Source organism: Brassica napus, chromosome A7, assembly GCF_020379485.1.
Source record: "Brassica napus cultivar Da-Ae chromosome A7, Da-Ae, whole genome shotgun sequence".
Taxonomy (NCBI): Eukaryota; Viridiplantae; Streptophyta; class Magnoliopsida; order Brassicales; family Brassicaceae; genus Brassica; species Brassica napus.
Window position 1 is genome coordinate 23,139,629 of NC_063440.1, and position 15,432 is coordinate 23,155,060.

Here is a 15,432-nt window from a genome sequence, read left to right on the forward strand (position 1 = left end):
TATATATTCAACATTCTTTGAGCTTGCTCATTTTCGTATATTAGGAGAGGAGCTAGATCTTAGGGCTGTGTTATGTGAATGTACATTCTTTCTAATTAAAGTCTTTGTATAGTTTTATTTATAAATACAATAAACTTGTGAAACCCTAACTCTCAGTTAATTTGTACTGTTCACGTTATAGCACATGCAGTACATCAATCATTATATTATTTTGCTTAGTACAATTTTAAATCTATTCCGTAAGATACATTTATTAATTTGATAATTAGAAAATTCAGATCCATAGAACCTATAACTTGCATATAAATGTGATCCAACATGATACTTGAAGTGATCAGAAGTCAAACTTGGCTATCTTGCACTTCAGATGATCAGTTGGATATTACCACTGATTTTAATTTCGCTCTAGTTTGTCATTATTTCATTTTCATAACTTAACTGCACAATATGATCATGAGAATCACGAATCTATTGAAAGAAGTGAACCGACCAATATAAGACTTGGACCTAATTAAAAAAAAAAAGACTTGGACCAGTGACATTGGATGTAATTAGCATATTCTCAACTGTTCTGTATAACCGGATGATTCCAAACCGAAGCTTAGATTAATCTCTTAAGTCTTTGTTGCAATGTATTGGGTGCAACTGGATTACAATATTTTGGAATGAAATGATGTGGAATGGTGGATTTTATTAATTCCAAAAAAAAATTTACCATTTGATATAAATGGAATGATCATTCCACCAATTCCAAAAATATTTTGATAAAATATAAAGAAAATTATTCCATAACAAAATTCTTCATGAATGAATGGAATGTATTTCATTCCATTTTTTGCTGTATTCCATTCCTATCATTCTATTTATTTTTGTTCCATTAATTCCAAATCAATTTACGAGTTATTTTTTTTGTAATCTAAAAAGCATCCATATATAATATAAAAGTGCAGTACGAGGGAATTCAAACCATATTATACTTCTCTGTATTTCATGATGAGTCTTAAGCCAATGAACAAATCAAACCGTCACAATTTATAACCTTTGACAATACAAAGTAATCCATTACGTTTGGTTAACTATCTTTTTCTCTTAAATATATTATTAGAAAGTGTTGTATCGTACATTATTTGCATCACAAGCTAAGGTTTTGATTCAACGTAAACAAAATTTTAAATTTGTGTTGTTGCAACGATGATGTGTGATAGTCATGTTATTTCTCGAAATCGTGTCGCATGAACCCTGTAAATGAATAGTTTGAAACAGTGAATAAACGTCACAAATTCATTGATTGTTGTTGATATGGTAAACGTGCTGATGTTTGGCTCTTCTGTCAGTGTACTTTATGGGCTATTTCATATGGGCCTCAAAACACTTTTATAATATTTTGGTGGGATACACTTGGTCCATCTTAGTAGAAAGATTTTATACAGAAAACAATTTTTTAACAAGGGGGAGAGAGAGATTTGAAGGTAGTTTATAAAGTTAACTTTAAAATAAGCATAATTAAGTATTAGTTAAAACAAAATTCCCCGCTCGAAGTAGAAGTAACCGTTAACGATGTGAAATTCATTTGACAAGAAAAACAGAACCCCATTAGATATGAAACAAAAATTCAATTGGGTTTCTCCAATTGTTGTCGATGGTATTGTGCCTTTGATTGCTTCTTCAGCATGATCTTACCAATATTCTTCGGATGGGAAACTCCAACTTTTCTGATTTTTCAAAATTTCTACAATATTATAGCACTCTTGGTAACTTTTAACCATCCTTTACATTTATTGTTTTAGCATCAACGGTAAACTAAAACCATTTTTTCAAAGAGAACTTTTTGAAGTATTCGAACATTACGAATGATATTGTATTATTACAATCTATTACGGCGGTAACATTTTTTAGATTATAGATAGCAATAGAAGTTTCTTCTTTTCTTATACTTTTAATACATCGTCCCATGGGAAACAATAAGGATCTGAAGAATCTTCACTTAGACGACACATAGCTTGGTCTTTTTCGTCTCTTCCCACATCCCAAATACAATCACTACAGGCTGGAAACTTCCCAAAATCGTTATCGTCTCTCCATACATTAAATATTTCAAAATAGTGAGATCCGCCTCCGGACCACGTAAAATGACAACGAAACCTTGTAGTTTCCCAAATGTTAACACGAAATCGGAAACCCCAGTAACGATTCCAACGGATATGGATCAACCCCAAGTCATCGTCACTAGAATTGCAATGTACATTCAGAGTTTGCTTGTTGCTTACAACGTTGTGGATTACGACATGCTTTTTTGCTAGAGGCCAGAAGCCGTCACCGCCTGATCCTGGTCCTGGTGCTTCCGCCGGAGAATCTGAGACATCTAACGCTGCAACAAAAAGAGTAAGAATGAAAAATGAGACCATAAACATCAATATGCAATGAGGCATATTAGAGAAAGCCATTGCTATGTAGATTAAAATGGGTTGTTGGATTGAATTTAACATGCATATTGGTTCTTTATTTATAGATGCTAACAAAAATGTAAATATATTTGAGGATGACTAAATAACAATGTTACGTTTGAATGCATGTATTTGGTCTGTGATCGTATTCATGGACTGTGGAAATGTTTATATTGCTTTCCTCTAGAGTAACAAATTTACTTATTTTTGTTATATATTCGGAAACAAATTATCGTATTCTTGGTGTTTCAAGAAACTGCATTAATTCTTGTTTTGACTCAAGACTTATAGCCCTTTGAAATAATATCAAAATATTTATTTTAAAAACATCAAGTCAAAATTCTGAATCTGAAGATGCAAAAACTGAACGCTAGTGGCACATAATACACGCGTGAGCTGCTGAAATTTACAGCGGCGATAAAAATGGTGAAAAGGCTACCGATGGCAGTTACCGGCGACAATCATATAACAATGATGCATCACTATTTCTCTCTCATGCTTGTTATTTATTGTCGCTGCCCGCGACGCTGGCGTTTGAGGAACGAACAAAGCTATTATAAAGGAATGAACAAAGAGTTGAGACAATCTATAAATAATGTGGTCGGCAAATCTAGGTGGTCGAGCAGCAGCGTCTGGGACCCGAGGTTCACTTCAAACCCTCGTATCTCGACCGGATCCAATGGTTTTCCGCAAACTCGATTTTAATAGAGATTTTGCTGCCATGATATTACGCCATGCAAATGATGGTTAATACGTTTTCTCGATTTTGGGAACCATGTCTTTCTTTCAGAAGACGACAGAAATTTGATTAGTCTTCAGAATTGTTTATCAGAAAATGCAATATTAAAATCATGTAGATCTCGAAAATCTAGTCCCGCCATATCCTTAGCTGTACAGACCTCCCAGGCAATTCAGTGCTATTTGTTTTGAACTCCACCAAAAAAATGAGATTGTGCTCCTCTTTGTTTAGTTATTCTCATGGATTCTATGGCGACGTAAGACCATGTTCATTGGAAGTCTCTGCTCTCTAGCATGCTTTTTCATAAATAAGAAAAAATTAGAAAAATAAGATTTTTAGATCAATCAGAGATTTGATTTTGACGTATCGAACAACCGAAACATGGAAGATAGTGTGTCTGGAGATCTAAATATCAACCGAACCAAAAACATTAATAATCACACAACACCTCAAGTGGAATGAAGAAACCGAAGAAGTGTCAAGTGCAAAGCTAAAACTTAAACAGCACAGACAAACTACTTCCGAAAATGTTATACCAACATATCAAACATCTCTCCCTCTAAGTAGTCTACGCCGATCTAAGTCAGAAAGCACAACCCTTCTCTCTCTTTTCCATAACATTCTTATGAGTTCTATGGTAATACAATAAATCACAAGAGGAAGTGAAAACAAGAAGATATAAGGTTAAAAAAGAGCTTCAAAAGCACACCAGCCTATAAGGGGAACCAATCTCTTCGCTCATTTCATTGTGTGCTCCTTGTTAACCCACTTCGTCCAGCAGCTCTACAGAAGAAGATCAAGTTTAGTCTGATTTTTATACAATGATAACGGATCAAGTAAGTAAAACAGTGAAACTGTATATACCTTCCAGTAAGAATCTGGGCGGTGTTGGACGGGTTCTTGGTGTTTGAAGACCTTTTAGCTCTGTTATCTTGATCTTTATCCACACGCATAGCAGCAACCTCTTTCTCCATTGCAGCTACTTCCCTTCTCATCTTCTTTGCTTCAACCTCCATTGCTTTTGTTAATGTTTCAACCTTTTTGGCTAACATCTACAGAAAAATAAAACCCAACACTTCCATTACAAGCACGTCTTTTTTAGCAACATGTTATATGGCAAATTCAGAGATTTACCTCTATGGCGTCATCCTTGTCTTTGAGGCTTTGATCCTTTTCATGTGAAGATTTCCTCAAGGCAACTACTTCCTTTTGAAGCAAATCGTACAAAACCCCTGGGACATTGTCTTCAGTTGTTGGTGCAGGGAGTTCACTCGGTGGCTTCTCCTCTGAATCTTCTTTCCAGGCATTAGGTGACGACTCTGATTCTTTGGCTTCCTCGCAAGCCTTGTTGAATGAATACTTCCCAGGTCCGTTTAGGAGTGCCTTGCCTCTGTCCAATGATCTTGTGCCTCCATCAAATGACCTAGATGTTCCTTTAGCGTTCTTCAATACTGAGGTGGAGTTAGAAGTAAAGGCATTCCTCATCTGAGAAGATGGAGATTTCTTTGGCAGAAAGCCATTTGATCCGAACTTTTGTAAATTATCTGCTCCACCAAGTGACTGCCTGCGAGAGGGTCCATTACTCATGCTTCTTCCCTCAGGTGTGTTCCGTATACTGCTGCTTGAGGTGCCTCTCAATGTCTCTTCAAGCACTTTAAGCCGTAGTTGAAACTTTTCCTGTAAATTGTACAAATATTTAGTTTACTTTTTGTTCAGTTAAACAGAATGAATAACACAAATAAGATGTATACTTTCAGTTGTGCTTCAGATTTAGCAGCTCGGTCTGATATGGCAAGCTTATCGCGGAGTTGTTGCATTTCTCCCTGCAAAAAAGGGAGTTGAGAATGTAAGGTTGTGCCTTTGTCACTGCAAAGATCTACATAACAAAACATTTGGAGAGGGACAATGATATCAAAAGTAAACCTGAAGAAACCTTCTTTCTTCAAGCCACTGCTTCACAGGCATCACTTTATCATTACCATCCTTCCATTCATTTGCAACCACCGTAGCAACTCTGTTTGCTGTAACCTTTGCACGCGCAAGTTCACGGTCAAGAGTTTTTCGTTCTTCCTGAAAGACAGAGCAATAAAACATCACTACATCAGTTGGAAATTCCTATTGACCAAAAAAAGAAAAGATTTGTGTATAAAAATTACATTCATCTCTTGGAACTTCCGCTGGTAATCCCTGACGGCATTAGCAGCAGCGCCACCAGCAAGAACAGCCTCTTCCAGCTCTCTAACAGTCTGAGTAAGCTTTTCCACCTCAGCAACCTTTTGCCTGTGCATTTTGTCTAGAATCTTGTTTTCTTCCTAAACCATCAAATAGATAAGGGATCCTTTGTTAGCAACGTGTGATGGGTACAACACAAAGAAGAGGATAATGATTAAAAGTAGAGAGCACCTGACAGATCTCTATCTGTTTCATCAACTCCTGGTTCTTATTCTGAAGATCATCAACCAAAGCAGCTTTAGCCATGGCGGTTTGAACAGTCCTCTCAGCATCAAGTAAAGCCGCTTCTTTTGATTTAGTGAGACGATCCAAGGCTCTGTTATCTTCCTGAAGCTTCCCAATCTACGCAGAAAAAACACATCCTAAACCGATCAAAATCTCCGATAAACGCAAGTAGACAGTAGCACCCTTCAAAACAATACCTCAGATCGTGCAAGCTTAAGCTCAGCTTCTAACGGAGCTAGAATAGCTTCAATAGGAGGCATGTCATCATCTTTCTGAGCAGCGTGGACTCTCCTCAAGGTGGCTTCAGCAGCAAACTGAGCAGCCATGGAGGCTTTCTTCTCCTCATTGATCTTCTTGATTTCAAGATTCTGTATGTTGACCATAACCAAAATGAGCAGCGTAAATAAAAGATAAAACAAAGAGTGACGTCGTTTCAATAATTACTTTGCCTTGGAGAAGCGATTCAGTTAACTTGAGCTTCTCCTCCAACTTAGTAAGCTCATCCGTAAGCTATAAAGAAGATAAAAGGTGACGTCAGCTTACAATAAGCACGAAGGAAGAGAATTGAAGAAAACGAACGCACCTCTTCAACAGCTTTCTCTCTTTGCCTCTCGGATAGTCTCAAGGCCTTGATCTCGGCGTGTGCTTCTCCCAACTCTCGATCCTTATCTGAGAAACCATTGAAGAAGTATGATTAGATCTGAAGTCGACATATATAGTTACTAGATCGAGCACCTCTAACTTCGTTCTCGAGACGGTTAAGCTCCACCTTCACTGGATCCGAGCCGTGGAGCTGAGTGATGAACTCGTTGTTGTCGGTGGCGGCGTCGAAGCTAGGCCTGATTGGCCTTCTCCGAGACGAGCTTTTCGCTCCTCCGTTGCCGCTGCTGGTATCCTTGTAAGACGCAGAGACTGTTAACGACGGATAAGGCGTCTCGGCCGAGAAGCCTCCGTCGGTTGTTACATCCGTCATCTCCGATCTGGTGATCCCCTCACTCACAAACGCATCCGGAATCCTCACGATCCAGAATGCAGAGTAGAGAGAGGGAGAGAGTGTGTGAGCTTAATAATGCAGATTTCTAGAGAGAGATAGTTTTCAAATCAGAGTCGTTACGGAGAGGAGAGAGAATGTGTGTATGTGTTATGCTAAACCTAGAGAGAGAGAGAATTAGTTTCAGAGATCTTTCTTCTCTTTTTCTGTTTAGTGATTATAAACGAGAGAGAGAGAGAGAGAGAGTGATTTAAATGTTGTTATGGTTGTTTATCTCTTTATCTTCTTTGTCTATGAGAAGACTAGAGAAGAATGAAGACTGGATTATTATTAATGACTTGATCAACGCACTTGAGTAAGAGTTAATGTAATGTATTACATTAATTATCTTTTTTTTGTCACAATTACATTAATTATCTAACGTAACAAATATAGACATTATCATTTGATCTATTTTCTTGGTTTATTATAGTAAATTTGGGTTGGAGAGTTGAGTCTGTGATTAGAGTCAAACACTTTGTTTTGCGCGTGAAATTAAGGAGGGAGGAACGTGTAATATGTCCTTTTGCCTTTTTTCGGGGGCGATTACGTGTTCGATGTCTATTGTCTAGTGTGTCGATCCTCTTTGTTTTTTTCTTTTCAAGGGACTTTATTTTCCAAGGATATTCAATCTTGTAAGTTTGCTTTTCTACTAATTAAAAAATAAATCCCTCAATATTGAATGAATACAAATGTAAACTATGTGGACAATCGTCGTTACCAAATATATTTGATTTACCGAAAAAATGAAAATAGGATTACGGTTCATTGATTATTACACCTCTGGTGCTGGGTGGCTTGTCCGAACCAAACCGGTTACTAAACTGAATTTGAAGTGTAGCATGATCGGATCAACCTAAACAAACCGAACAAAACCAAAAAATACAAGATTCTGGATAGCATCTGCAGGGCCTAGTTTTGACATTTCTGAAAATATTCATATATAAACTCTTTATTTGATACATGATAAACAGGAATGACAACACGGTCACAATTTATATATCTCTTACGGCTTACAAAATGAAAATCATTTTCTACTCTCTATATACAACATAAAAAAAACAAGTGCCAAAGCAAACTTAAGGGATGAATCCTCTTTCTTCTGTTTTCATTCTTGTTCATCATTACCTTTGAGAATATTGAACTTGCACAATGGACACGTCGCATTCATTTTCAGCCATTTCTCGATGCACGTCGAGTGAAAGTGGTGGTTACAAGGAAGTGTCACCAGCTCTGTTCCATCTTCATATGAACTCAGACATATACAACAGTCCTACACAAACACCCATCACTAAAGGAAAAAAGCTCTGAAATTATATTTTAAACTTCTCTATAAAAACATTTAACAACTTACAGCATCTTCAGGCTCAAGTACTCGTTCGTTTCCCGAATACTCAGCGCCTGCTTCGATAGGTATCATTTTCCCGCCACCATCTGTTTGCTTTTCACCATTGTTCATCATCTGAAACTTGTACTTGGGAAGGATGCTGAGATCTGCTTCTGATGCACCCTCCTGAAACACACATAGAATTCATTTTTATTTCTTCCAAAAGGTAAAGTCAATTTTTGAAGTCGAAAAGGTTGCTGTTTCAGGCCATACCTGACCAGCAACGGCGTAAAGAAGAGCAATGATACAAGGGAGGCAGCAACAGAGAGCGATTCCGATAAGACACGCAACCACAACGCAGAAGACGGCGAAGAACACATCAAATGACAGGAAAACAAAAGTCAACCTGCACGCATTAAACTCTTTAAAATGTCATATCCATTTACCCATTCATAAGAAACATTAAGCTGATATCACCCCATACCAGTACAAATGCGATGCGTTTTCCAGAAGGATCTCACCACCAGATACAAGCCAGTAGAAGCCAACAATCCACCAGACAAATGATATAATGGTGTTCATCGATTCACAAGTCTTAGTGCTGAGAACAATTCAATCATTAGTAAATAATTTTTTTTTCCTGAAGAACAAAGCAACCCAAACAAGAAACTAAACCATTACAATAAAAGTAATAACTTTGGTAATAAAAAGACTAATCTTTTTCATTCTTACACAAGCTAAAAGCAAGCAGAGAGCTAACCTGAGGATCCTCTCATCACCATCTTCATCATCACTATCATTCCTACCTCCACCACCAGAACCTTCCCCAGCTTCCAAATCCCCACCACTCCTACTCGCGTTCCTCTTCCTAAACTCCAACCACACAAGCACCACATGAACAAGACACTGAACCGCGTAACCACAGATCCAAACCCTAACCGGAACGTTCGGCTTCTCCTCCTTGTAAACCAAAAGCATCACAGCTGCAACAACCACAAAGGCAGCGTTCCAGAGCATGTCGAGAGCCACGACAGGCTTAGAGTAGCCCCAATCGGCTCTCCGCTCCTCGAGCTCCTGCGCAGCCGTCTCTCTCACGACCATCGATGGTCCTCGCCGACGCGTAGCTCGGTTTAACAGAACCGCGATTACGGGCTGGCGGCGTCGGGGAGATTGACGGGAGCGGAGAAGCGGGGAGGAGGAATCGGACATGGTTGGAGATTGAGGTGAAGAAGACATGGTCTGAAGATAAATCTAGGGTTTGTGTTTTTTTCTCTTACTGAAGCAGCTGAGAGGTGTAGTATACTTTTGTTTCTTCTGTATTTTTATAAAAGTTATAAATGATTTGGTGAATCTGTGAGTCATTAATGTATTTAAATTGTTAATTGCTCTTTTTGAAGTTGTGTTTGGTTCATAGAATTAGTGAAATTTTTTTGGTAGTCAACTATGGACTAGTGGGTATTGAAACTTGAGATTTGGCATGTGTCAATGAGTTGGTTAGTCATTTGATTTCTAGCTTCTTAAAAAGGCACAAATGGTGGTAAATTGTAGATGGTCCAATATTTCTACGAATATATATATATATATATATATATATTTTAAGTTGAATAAAAAAAATTGCTGATTTGAGGAGTGGGAGATCTGTGGTTGTTTTTGAAGCAAATAAGTTTTGGATCAATCAAGGTACCCTACGAGGATTGACATTGACGCTTCTTCATACACAAAAGTATAAGGGACGAGTAAGGTAACGGACCACTCTCATAAGTGGGGATTGGGGTATTTCTTCTCGATTTAGAAAGAGAGGGGTCAAAATTACAAAAAAAGAAAAAATATTCAAAGGTTGATTAATTACAAAAAAATGGATGTGGTGACATTCGGAGTCATAGTCGGAATCATAATTCTCATCTTCTGCATCGTCTGCTTCATCACCGTCGAAGGCACCTGCTGCAACAACCGCCGCTCTTCTTAATCTCTCCCCTCCCCGCCTGCATTAGATCAATCAGATGTCGTTGTCACTGACAAGACTCGCGGTTCCGTTACTAGTTCTGGTGCTGTTCCTGGATCTGTGCGTAGACACCGGACTCTCTCACTCAACGCCGGCGCGTGAGGACCACGTGCATCATCACCACGGAGGTGGGTGTAGTCATTCGCATGATGATCATCATGAGGAGGAGGTGAAGATGAAGTTGCCGGAGGAGCTGGCTGAGGAGGAGGATATGAGGCTGTGTGGGTTTGGGCCTTGTCTTCATCACGATCATGATCACGAATCAAGTTCTCATCTTTCTGGATTTGGTAATTTGGTTTATTGAGTTTTAAAAGTGTTGTAGATGAATTTGATGATGATTAGGATTCTCTCTTTTTTTTTTCTTTTAATTGCAGCATTGTGGGTTAATGCGTTGGGATGCTCTCTTTTGGTTAGCTTGGCGTCACTCATTTGTCTGATATTGCTCCCTGTTATGTTCGGTAAGTAAATCTCTGAGGATACTATAAACCAAAGGACCTTTGGTGTTGACTGTTTGATGTTGTAACTAGTTGATGTTTCAATTTACAGTTCAAGGGAAGCCTGCAAAATGGTTTGTTGATGCCCTGGCTCTCTTTGGGGTATGTCTTTTGTTTCTTTTCCTGCATTTGCTTTTCTCTGGCGGTTATGGTTGACATGTATATGATCTGTTGCTGCTTCAAATATTCTCTGTTTACTTGGTTTATCAGGCAGGAGCTATGTTGGGGGATGCTTTTCTTCACCAATTGCCACATGCTTTTGGTACAGTACATTGATCTGATCTCTTCTTACTAGTATGCACATTGATGTATAAACTTGTTTCTTAAGCCTACTCATTTTGCTGCCTTTAATACTCTCATGTTTCCCCTTGTTGTCTACCAACTATACCAAGATATATCTTCTAAAGTGCAATTTTTTTTTTTTGTGTGGCAGGTGGTGGTCACTCTCATTCGCATGATCACCATGAGAGTCATGACCATCATGATCATTCTCACTCTCATTCGGATTCGCCTTCACATTCACATTCTATACAAGATCTGTCTGTTGGATTGTCCGTTCTCGGTAAGTAGTAGAACACTTGCCCTTGTGTTTATCAAACAAAGTAGTTTGGCAAATCTTATATTTCAATTTAAACAATGATTCTTGATTGTCTAGCTGGGATTGTGGTCTTCCTTCTTGTGGAGAAATTGGTGCGGTACGTCGAAGAAAACTCGTCTGGATCCAATACTTGGGGTCACCATCACCACCATGCAGGCAGTAAGAAACTGAAAGATGAGGACGATCATAACAACGCGGACAAACAGTGTCCCTCTGATGCAACTGAAAATTCATCAGAGAAAGTCTCAACCGGCTCTAAAGACAAATCTCTCCGTAAGGTGAGAACCACCACTTCCATGTCAACGTTTCCATCTGCAGCAGATCTCTACTATGGTTACTTAGTCATTTAATCCATATTGTTGACTTGTTTGTTACACTGCAGAGAAAGACTTGTGCGAGTGATGGTGTGGATAAATCAAACTCAGGCTCAGAAACTATCTCCAATGGAAAATTGGACAAACCTGAACAAGTGGAGAAGAACTCAAGCCTAGTATTTGGTTACCTCAACTTGTTCTCCGATGGTGTTGTAAGTACGTGCTTCCTTTGTTATCTTTTAAAGATGCTTCAGCTTCATCTGAGAAGATAAGATCTCTTTCCCGTTTTTTGTTGTTGTGCAGCACAATTTTACTGATGGAATGGCGTTAGGAAGTGCGTTTCTCATCTACGGATCAGTTGGTGGATGGTCAAGAACCATGTTCTTACTTGCGCACGAGCTTCCCCAAGAGGTCCCCTACTCTGTTTCATTTACAAACTTTGAGAATGTGTATAGCAACAAGTAAGTAACCCCTTTAAAAAATAACAATACTTTGCAGATAGGTGACTTTGGGATTCTAGTGAGGTCAGGCTTCACTGTAACAAAGGCACTCTTCTTCAACTTCCTCTCTGCACTCGTCGCACTTGCAGGAACTTCATTGGCAAGTCTTTTACGTCTGAAAACCTTTCTAGAGATATATTGAAATTGAACTAACCTTCGTTATGTTTTTTTTTTATTTGTCTTGGCCACAGGTTTTGGTCTGGGGAAATGAACCGGGACAGTCATCGTTGATTGAGGTAGTAAAAACATTTGGCTTTGATTCGTTTTTGTAACGTTATATCTAAATAATGTTTATTATATTTTGGGTGGGTGATTGAAATGTTGTAGGGATTCACAGCGGGAGGATTCATATACATAGCGGTTGCAGGCGTTCTTGCGGAGATGAACAACAACTCGGGAAAATCGACAGTTAAAAACAGTGTGTGCCATTTGATATCGTTGATACTTGGCATGAGTGTTGCTCTTGTCATCTCTCTTCTTGAATGATCTCTCTTAACAATTGCTTTGTAGCCTGATATAAAAGACATGTCCCAAACTGGGGTTACAGAAATGACTATCTTCTACACTTATTGCAAAAATGTTCGAGTCAAAAAGGTTGCCCAATCCAGCTTTGGTTCATAGGAGTTTTTTTCTTTTTTGAATTATAGAACCTCAAGGAAAATTCAGCTACATTTCGGTTCGGTCTGATAAACTCAGTAGAACTTCACGTCTCTAAATTTAGTAGGACGAGCCAAACCAATGTAACTTGTCCTCATTACGGACTGAATGTAAGGTTTAGAATGATTTTCTTCACAATTGAGATTTGCACCTTTCGTTGATTACTAATTGGTAAACATAATGCTGTCCCAAGAGAATCATGTCATGAATTTGAGCTCGAAGATGGAACAAATGACATTTTGCTTATTAGACATGAAAACAAACCCAAATCAGGACATTTTATACGACTTTGGTTCGGTTTTAAAAAAATGCACGAATTAAAAAAAAATGTTCGCACGTGCCAGCTTTTGTCGTTGTCTATCAAAAAAATATGTTTTTTAATGAAATTAGCGGTTACAACGGTATTAACGGATGGTTTAGGGACAAGAACTTAAAATAGAGAAGGACATTTACAGAGATGATTTTTTTGATCTCCGAGGAAGAAGAAAGATACAGAAAAGACAACTAGAGAGAGAGAGAGGAAGAGGAGGAAGGGAGGGGGCTCTCGACGATGAAGCTGTGGAAACGAGCCGCCGCCGCGATAAAAGACCGTAAAAGCCTATTAGCGGTGGGATTCTCGCGGCGAACTTCACACCACAACTTAGACCTGGAAGCAGCCATCATCAAAGCCACCTCCCACGACTCCTCCTCCGTCGACTACTCCAACGCTCACCGCGTCTACAAATGGATCCGCTCTTCTCCTCATCTCAACCTCAAAACGCTGATCCACACCCTCTCCTCCCGCGTCAGCCACACGCGCAGCTGGATCGTCTCCCTCAAATCCCTTATGCTTCTCCACGGTGTTATCTCCTGCAAACTCCCTTCCGTCCTCGGAGAGCTCCGCCGCCTCCCTTTCGACCTCTCTGATTTCTCCGACGGGCATTCGTGTCTCAGCAAGACCTGGGGGTTCAACATCTTCGTCCGTGCTTACTACGCCTTCCTTCGCAGCTACGCTTCTTTCTTATCCGATCAGTTCCACCGCCGCCCCGTGAATCGAAGATCTTCGGTGAATCAAGAAACCGAAAGGATACAGAAACTGCAGTCTCTTCTTGAATTGATTCTACAGATCCGTCCTATTGCTGATAACATGAAGAGGACGTTGATCCTAGAAGCGATGGATTGTATAGTGATCGAGAGTATCAACATCTACGGTAGGATATGCAGCGGCGTCATCAGAATGCTTCCTAGTTCAGGTAAAGCAGACGCCGCTGCGACCTTAAAGATCATCAATAAGGCAACATCTCAGGGAGAAGATTTAGCTGTCTATTTCGAGTTCTGCAAAGGATTTGGCGTCCCGAACGCGAGAGATACTCCTCAGTTCGTTAGTATACCAAAGGCGGAAGTAGAGACAATCAAGAACATGATTGAGAACGTTGGAGAAGAAGAAGTAGTAGAGGAAGAGAAAGGTATGGTGGTTTTGGAGAAGCCGAGATTGGAGACGATCATCACAGAGAAATGGGAGATTTTCGAAGATGATGAGTGTTGTTTCCATGAAAAGGTGATTAAAGAATATCAAAAGCATACTCTGCCTCTTATAGTATCGTACCAAGAACCAGTTTATATCGAGTACATGATGCCAGATTTGATTACGTTCTAGTGAAGACACAACAAACAATCTGGACGAGATTGAACTTGTCTTGTCTTTTTTTTTTTCCTTTTCCCTGGTTCTGGTTCTGTACATATACACAATTTTTACCAGTATCTTGAGTAAAAATTCAAAAGAGATCAAGTGGTACATTTTGAGATATACCGAGCTTGATTATGAGTTCATTAAAGGCACCTTGGTTCATTTCCTTCCGGAAATACAAGCACATCGACACATTGGTGATACAGCATGTGGACTGCTATCCTCTTCAACCCCACCTATAACACGGTTGATGAATCTCATTACCATTATCTCAGTCATAAGATTCATAGTGAGTTTGATAATAAAAATTTGGTAATGAGGTTAAGATGGTAATCTTATAGAAGATTCACAATTTCAAGTATTATCAGTCATTTTGGATTCTGTCTTCTTCTTTTTTTGCAACTATATATTTTGGATTCTATCTTTGTATCTTTGATGTTAGTCACAAAGAGCATACGATTATTTTCGTAATGTATAGATGTTTCTGTGGCGTCACCTGAGGTTGATGAGTTATTATTGATCTTATTGGAAATCAAAGACAAGATAGGAAAATGGAACCCAAAAACCAAGTTGCCTGTAAAGCCCATAAAAGTGCTGTGCAGCCTCTGAAAACATCCCTGAAACTTCCTGATGATTCTATAATGAAATTAGCCATGACCATTACAAATAATGCATCCCAATCTTGAAACTCCCGAGCCTTCATGATGTGAAGCGTCGTAATTTTATTTAAGCCATCCTTCTCAAGGTCTTATCCAATTGCCTCGCCTTGTACTTGTATTGTTACTACGTCCTTCAAATTCAAACCCGCATATACCTAGTGTTGAACGAAAAATAAATAAACGTTTCTTGATTAGACATAACTTATTTTAATATAGCCACTTTAAAAGCATATTTAGTTTTTGTTTTGATTAAGGAAGGCTAATGATGTTCCTCCATATGTATATGTGTGTGTTGATTTCGTTTGCAAGGAAAGCAACAAGGCCGATGGGAAATCGCTATCAATCATAAAATGGTATGGCCAAAGCAAAGACTTTAAGGATGTACCATAAGTTTCGAACTTTATAGAGACTAGTACTTTCTCATAAGTCATAATACGTCGCCTAATCAAGCAAAACAAAAACTATTAACAATTTATAGTATGGTGACAAAAACAAAAGTATTCCAACTAACCAAATGCTTTAAATAGAAATTAAAACACTATATA

General features: G+C 38.8%; 5 protein-coding genes across 6 annotated transcripts; 2 read left to right on the plus strand and 3 right to left on the minus strand.

The window, feature by feature from the left end:
* Window positions 1–1,462: 1,462 nt before the first annotated feature.
* On the minus strand, window positions 1,463–3,365 carry LOC125576293 (S-protein homolog 3-like). Its single transcript, XM_048736022.1, has one exon. The coding sequence runs from the start codon at window positions 2,484–2,486 to the stop codon at window positions 1,929–1,931; it is 558 nt and encodes a 185-aa protein (XP_048591979.1). The 5' UTR covers window positions 2,487–3,365; the 3' UTR covers window positions 1,463–1,928.
* A 228-nt stretch (window positions 3,366–3,593) lies between these two features.
* Window positions 3,594–6,987, minus strand: LOC106353995 (microtubule-associated protein 70-1). Its single transcript, XM_013793835.3, has 11 exons — window positions 6,376–6,987; window positions 6,224–6,309; window positions 6,085–6,150; window positions 5,838–6,008; window positions 5,587–5,757; window positions 5,340–5,495; window positions 5,107–5,253; window positions 4,935–5,006; window positions 4,318–4,860; window positions 4,048–4,235; window positions 3,594–3,966 (listed from the first exon to the last, which is right to left on the minus strand). The coding sequence occupies exons 1-11, from the start codon at window positions 6,611–6,613 to the stop codon at window positions 3,927–3,929; spliced, it is 1,878 nt and encodes a 625-aa protein (XP_013649289.2). The 5' UTR covers window positions 6,614–6,987; the 3' UTR covers window positions 3,594–3,926.
* A 607-nt stretch (window positions 6,988–7,594) lies between these two features.
* Window positions 7,595–9,345, minus strand: LOC106353996 (E3 ubiquitin protein ligase RIE1). 2 transcript variants are annotated; one of them, XM_013793837.3, is made up of 5 exons: window positions 8,758–9,345; window positions 8,482–8,598; window positions 8,271–8,403; window positions 8,025–8,183; window positions 7,595–7,961 (listed from the first exon to the last, which is right to left on the minus strand). In XM_013793837.3, exons 1-5 carry the CDS (start codon window positions 9,231–9,233, stop codon window positions 7,959–7,961), a joined length of 888 nt encoding a protein of 295 aa, XP_013649291.2. In that variant the 5' UTR covers window positions 9,234–9,345; the 3' UTR covers window positions 7,595–7,958. The 2 variants fall into 2 exon arrangements, with proteins under 2 accessions (XP_013649291.2, XP_013649290.2); XM_013793836.3 differs by having other exon boundaries at window positions 7,595–7,943; window positions 8,758–9,344.
* A 387-nt stretch (window positions 9,346–9,732) lies between these two features.
* LOC106353997 (IAA-alanine resistance protein 1) lies at window positions 9,733–12,523 on the plus strand. The gene is made up of 11 exons (XM_048736021.1): window positions 9,733–10,286; window positions 10,374–10,457; window positions 10,546–10,595; window positions 10,704–10,755; window positions 10,927–11,055; window positions 11,149–11,369; window positions 11,474–11,617; window positions 11,709–11,816; window positions 11,904–12,005; window positions 12,097–12,141; window positions 12,233–12,523. Exons 1-11 carry the CDS (start codon window positions 9,998–10,000, stop codon window positions 12,389–12,391), a joined length of 1,383 nt encoding a protein of 460 aa, XP_048591978.1. The 5' UTR covers window positions 9,733–9,997; the 3' UTR covers window positions 12,392–12,523.
* A 499-nt stretch (window positions 12,524–13,022) lies between these two features.
* On the plus strand, window positions 13,023–14,669 carry LOC106357148 (putative clathrin assembly protein At1g68110). Its single transcript, XM_013796825.3, has one exon. The coding sequence runs from the start codon at window positions 13,113–13,115 to the stop codon at window positions 14,196–14,198; it is 1,086 nt and encodes a 361-aa protein (XP_013652279.2). The 5' UTR covers window positions 13,023–13,112; the 3' UTR covers window positions 14,199–14,669.
* Window positions 14,670–15,432: the final 763 nt, after the last annotated feature.

Coding starts and splice junctions, on each gene's coding strand:
- LOC106353995 (XM_013793835.3), bottom strand. CDS start 6,613: ATGACGGATGTAACAACCGACGGAGGCTTCTCGGCCGAGACGCCTTAT. Junction 6,310..6,375: donor TCTCGAGAACGAAGTTAGAG/GTGCTCGATCTA, acceptor ATGGTTTCTCAG/ATAAGGATCGAGAGTTGGGA. Junction 4,861..4,934: donor AATCTGAAGCACAACTGAAA/GTATACATCTTA, acceptor TACAATTTACAG/GAAAAGTTTCAACTACGGCT.
- LOC125576293 (XM_048736022.1), bottom strand. CDS start 2,486: ATGTTAAATTCAATCCAACAACCCATTTTAATCTACATAGCAATGGCT.
- LOC106357148 (XM_013796825.3), top strand. CDS start 13,113: ATGAAGCTGTGGAAACGAGCCGCCGCCGCGATAAAAGACCGTAAAAGC.
- LOC106353996 (XM_013793836.3), bottom strand. CDS start 9,233: ATGTCTTCTTCACCTCAATCTCCAACCATGTCCGATTCCTCCTCCCCG. Junction 8,599..8,757: donor GGTGATGAGAGGATCCTCAG/GTTAGCTCTCTG, acceptor AATTGTTCTCAG/CACTAAGACTTGTGAATCGA. Junction 8,404..8,481: donor AACGCATCGCATTTGTACTG/GTATGGGGTGAT, acceptor TAATGCGTGCAG/GTTGACTTTTGTTTTCCTGT.
- LOC106353997 (XM_048736021.1), top strand. CDS start 9,998: ATGTCGTTGTCACTGACAAGACTCGCGGTTCCGTTACTAGTTCTGGTG. Junction 11,370..11,473: donor AAGACAAATCTCTCCGTAAG/GTGAGAACCACC, acceptor GTTACACTGCAG/AGAAAGACTTGTGCGAGTGA. Junction 12,006..12,096: donor CACTTGCAGGAACTTCATTG/GCAAGTCTTTTA, acceptor TCTTGGCCACAG/GTTTTGGTCTGGGGAAATGA.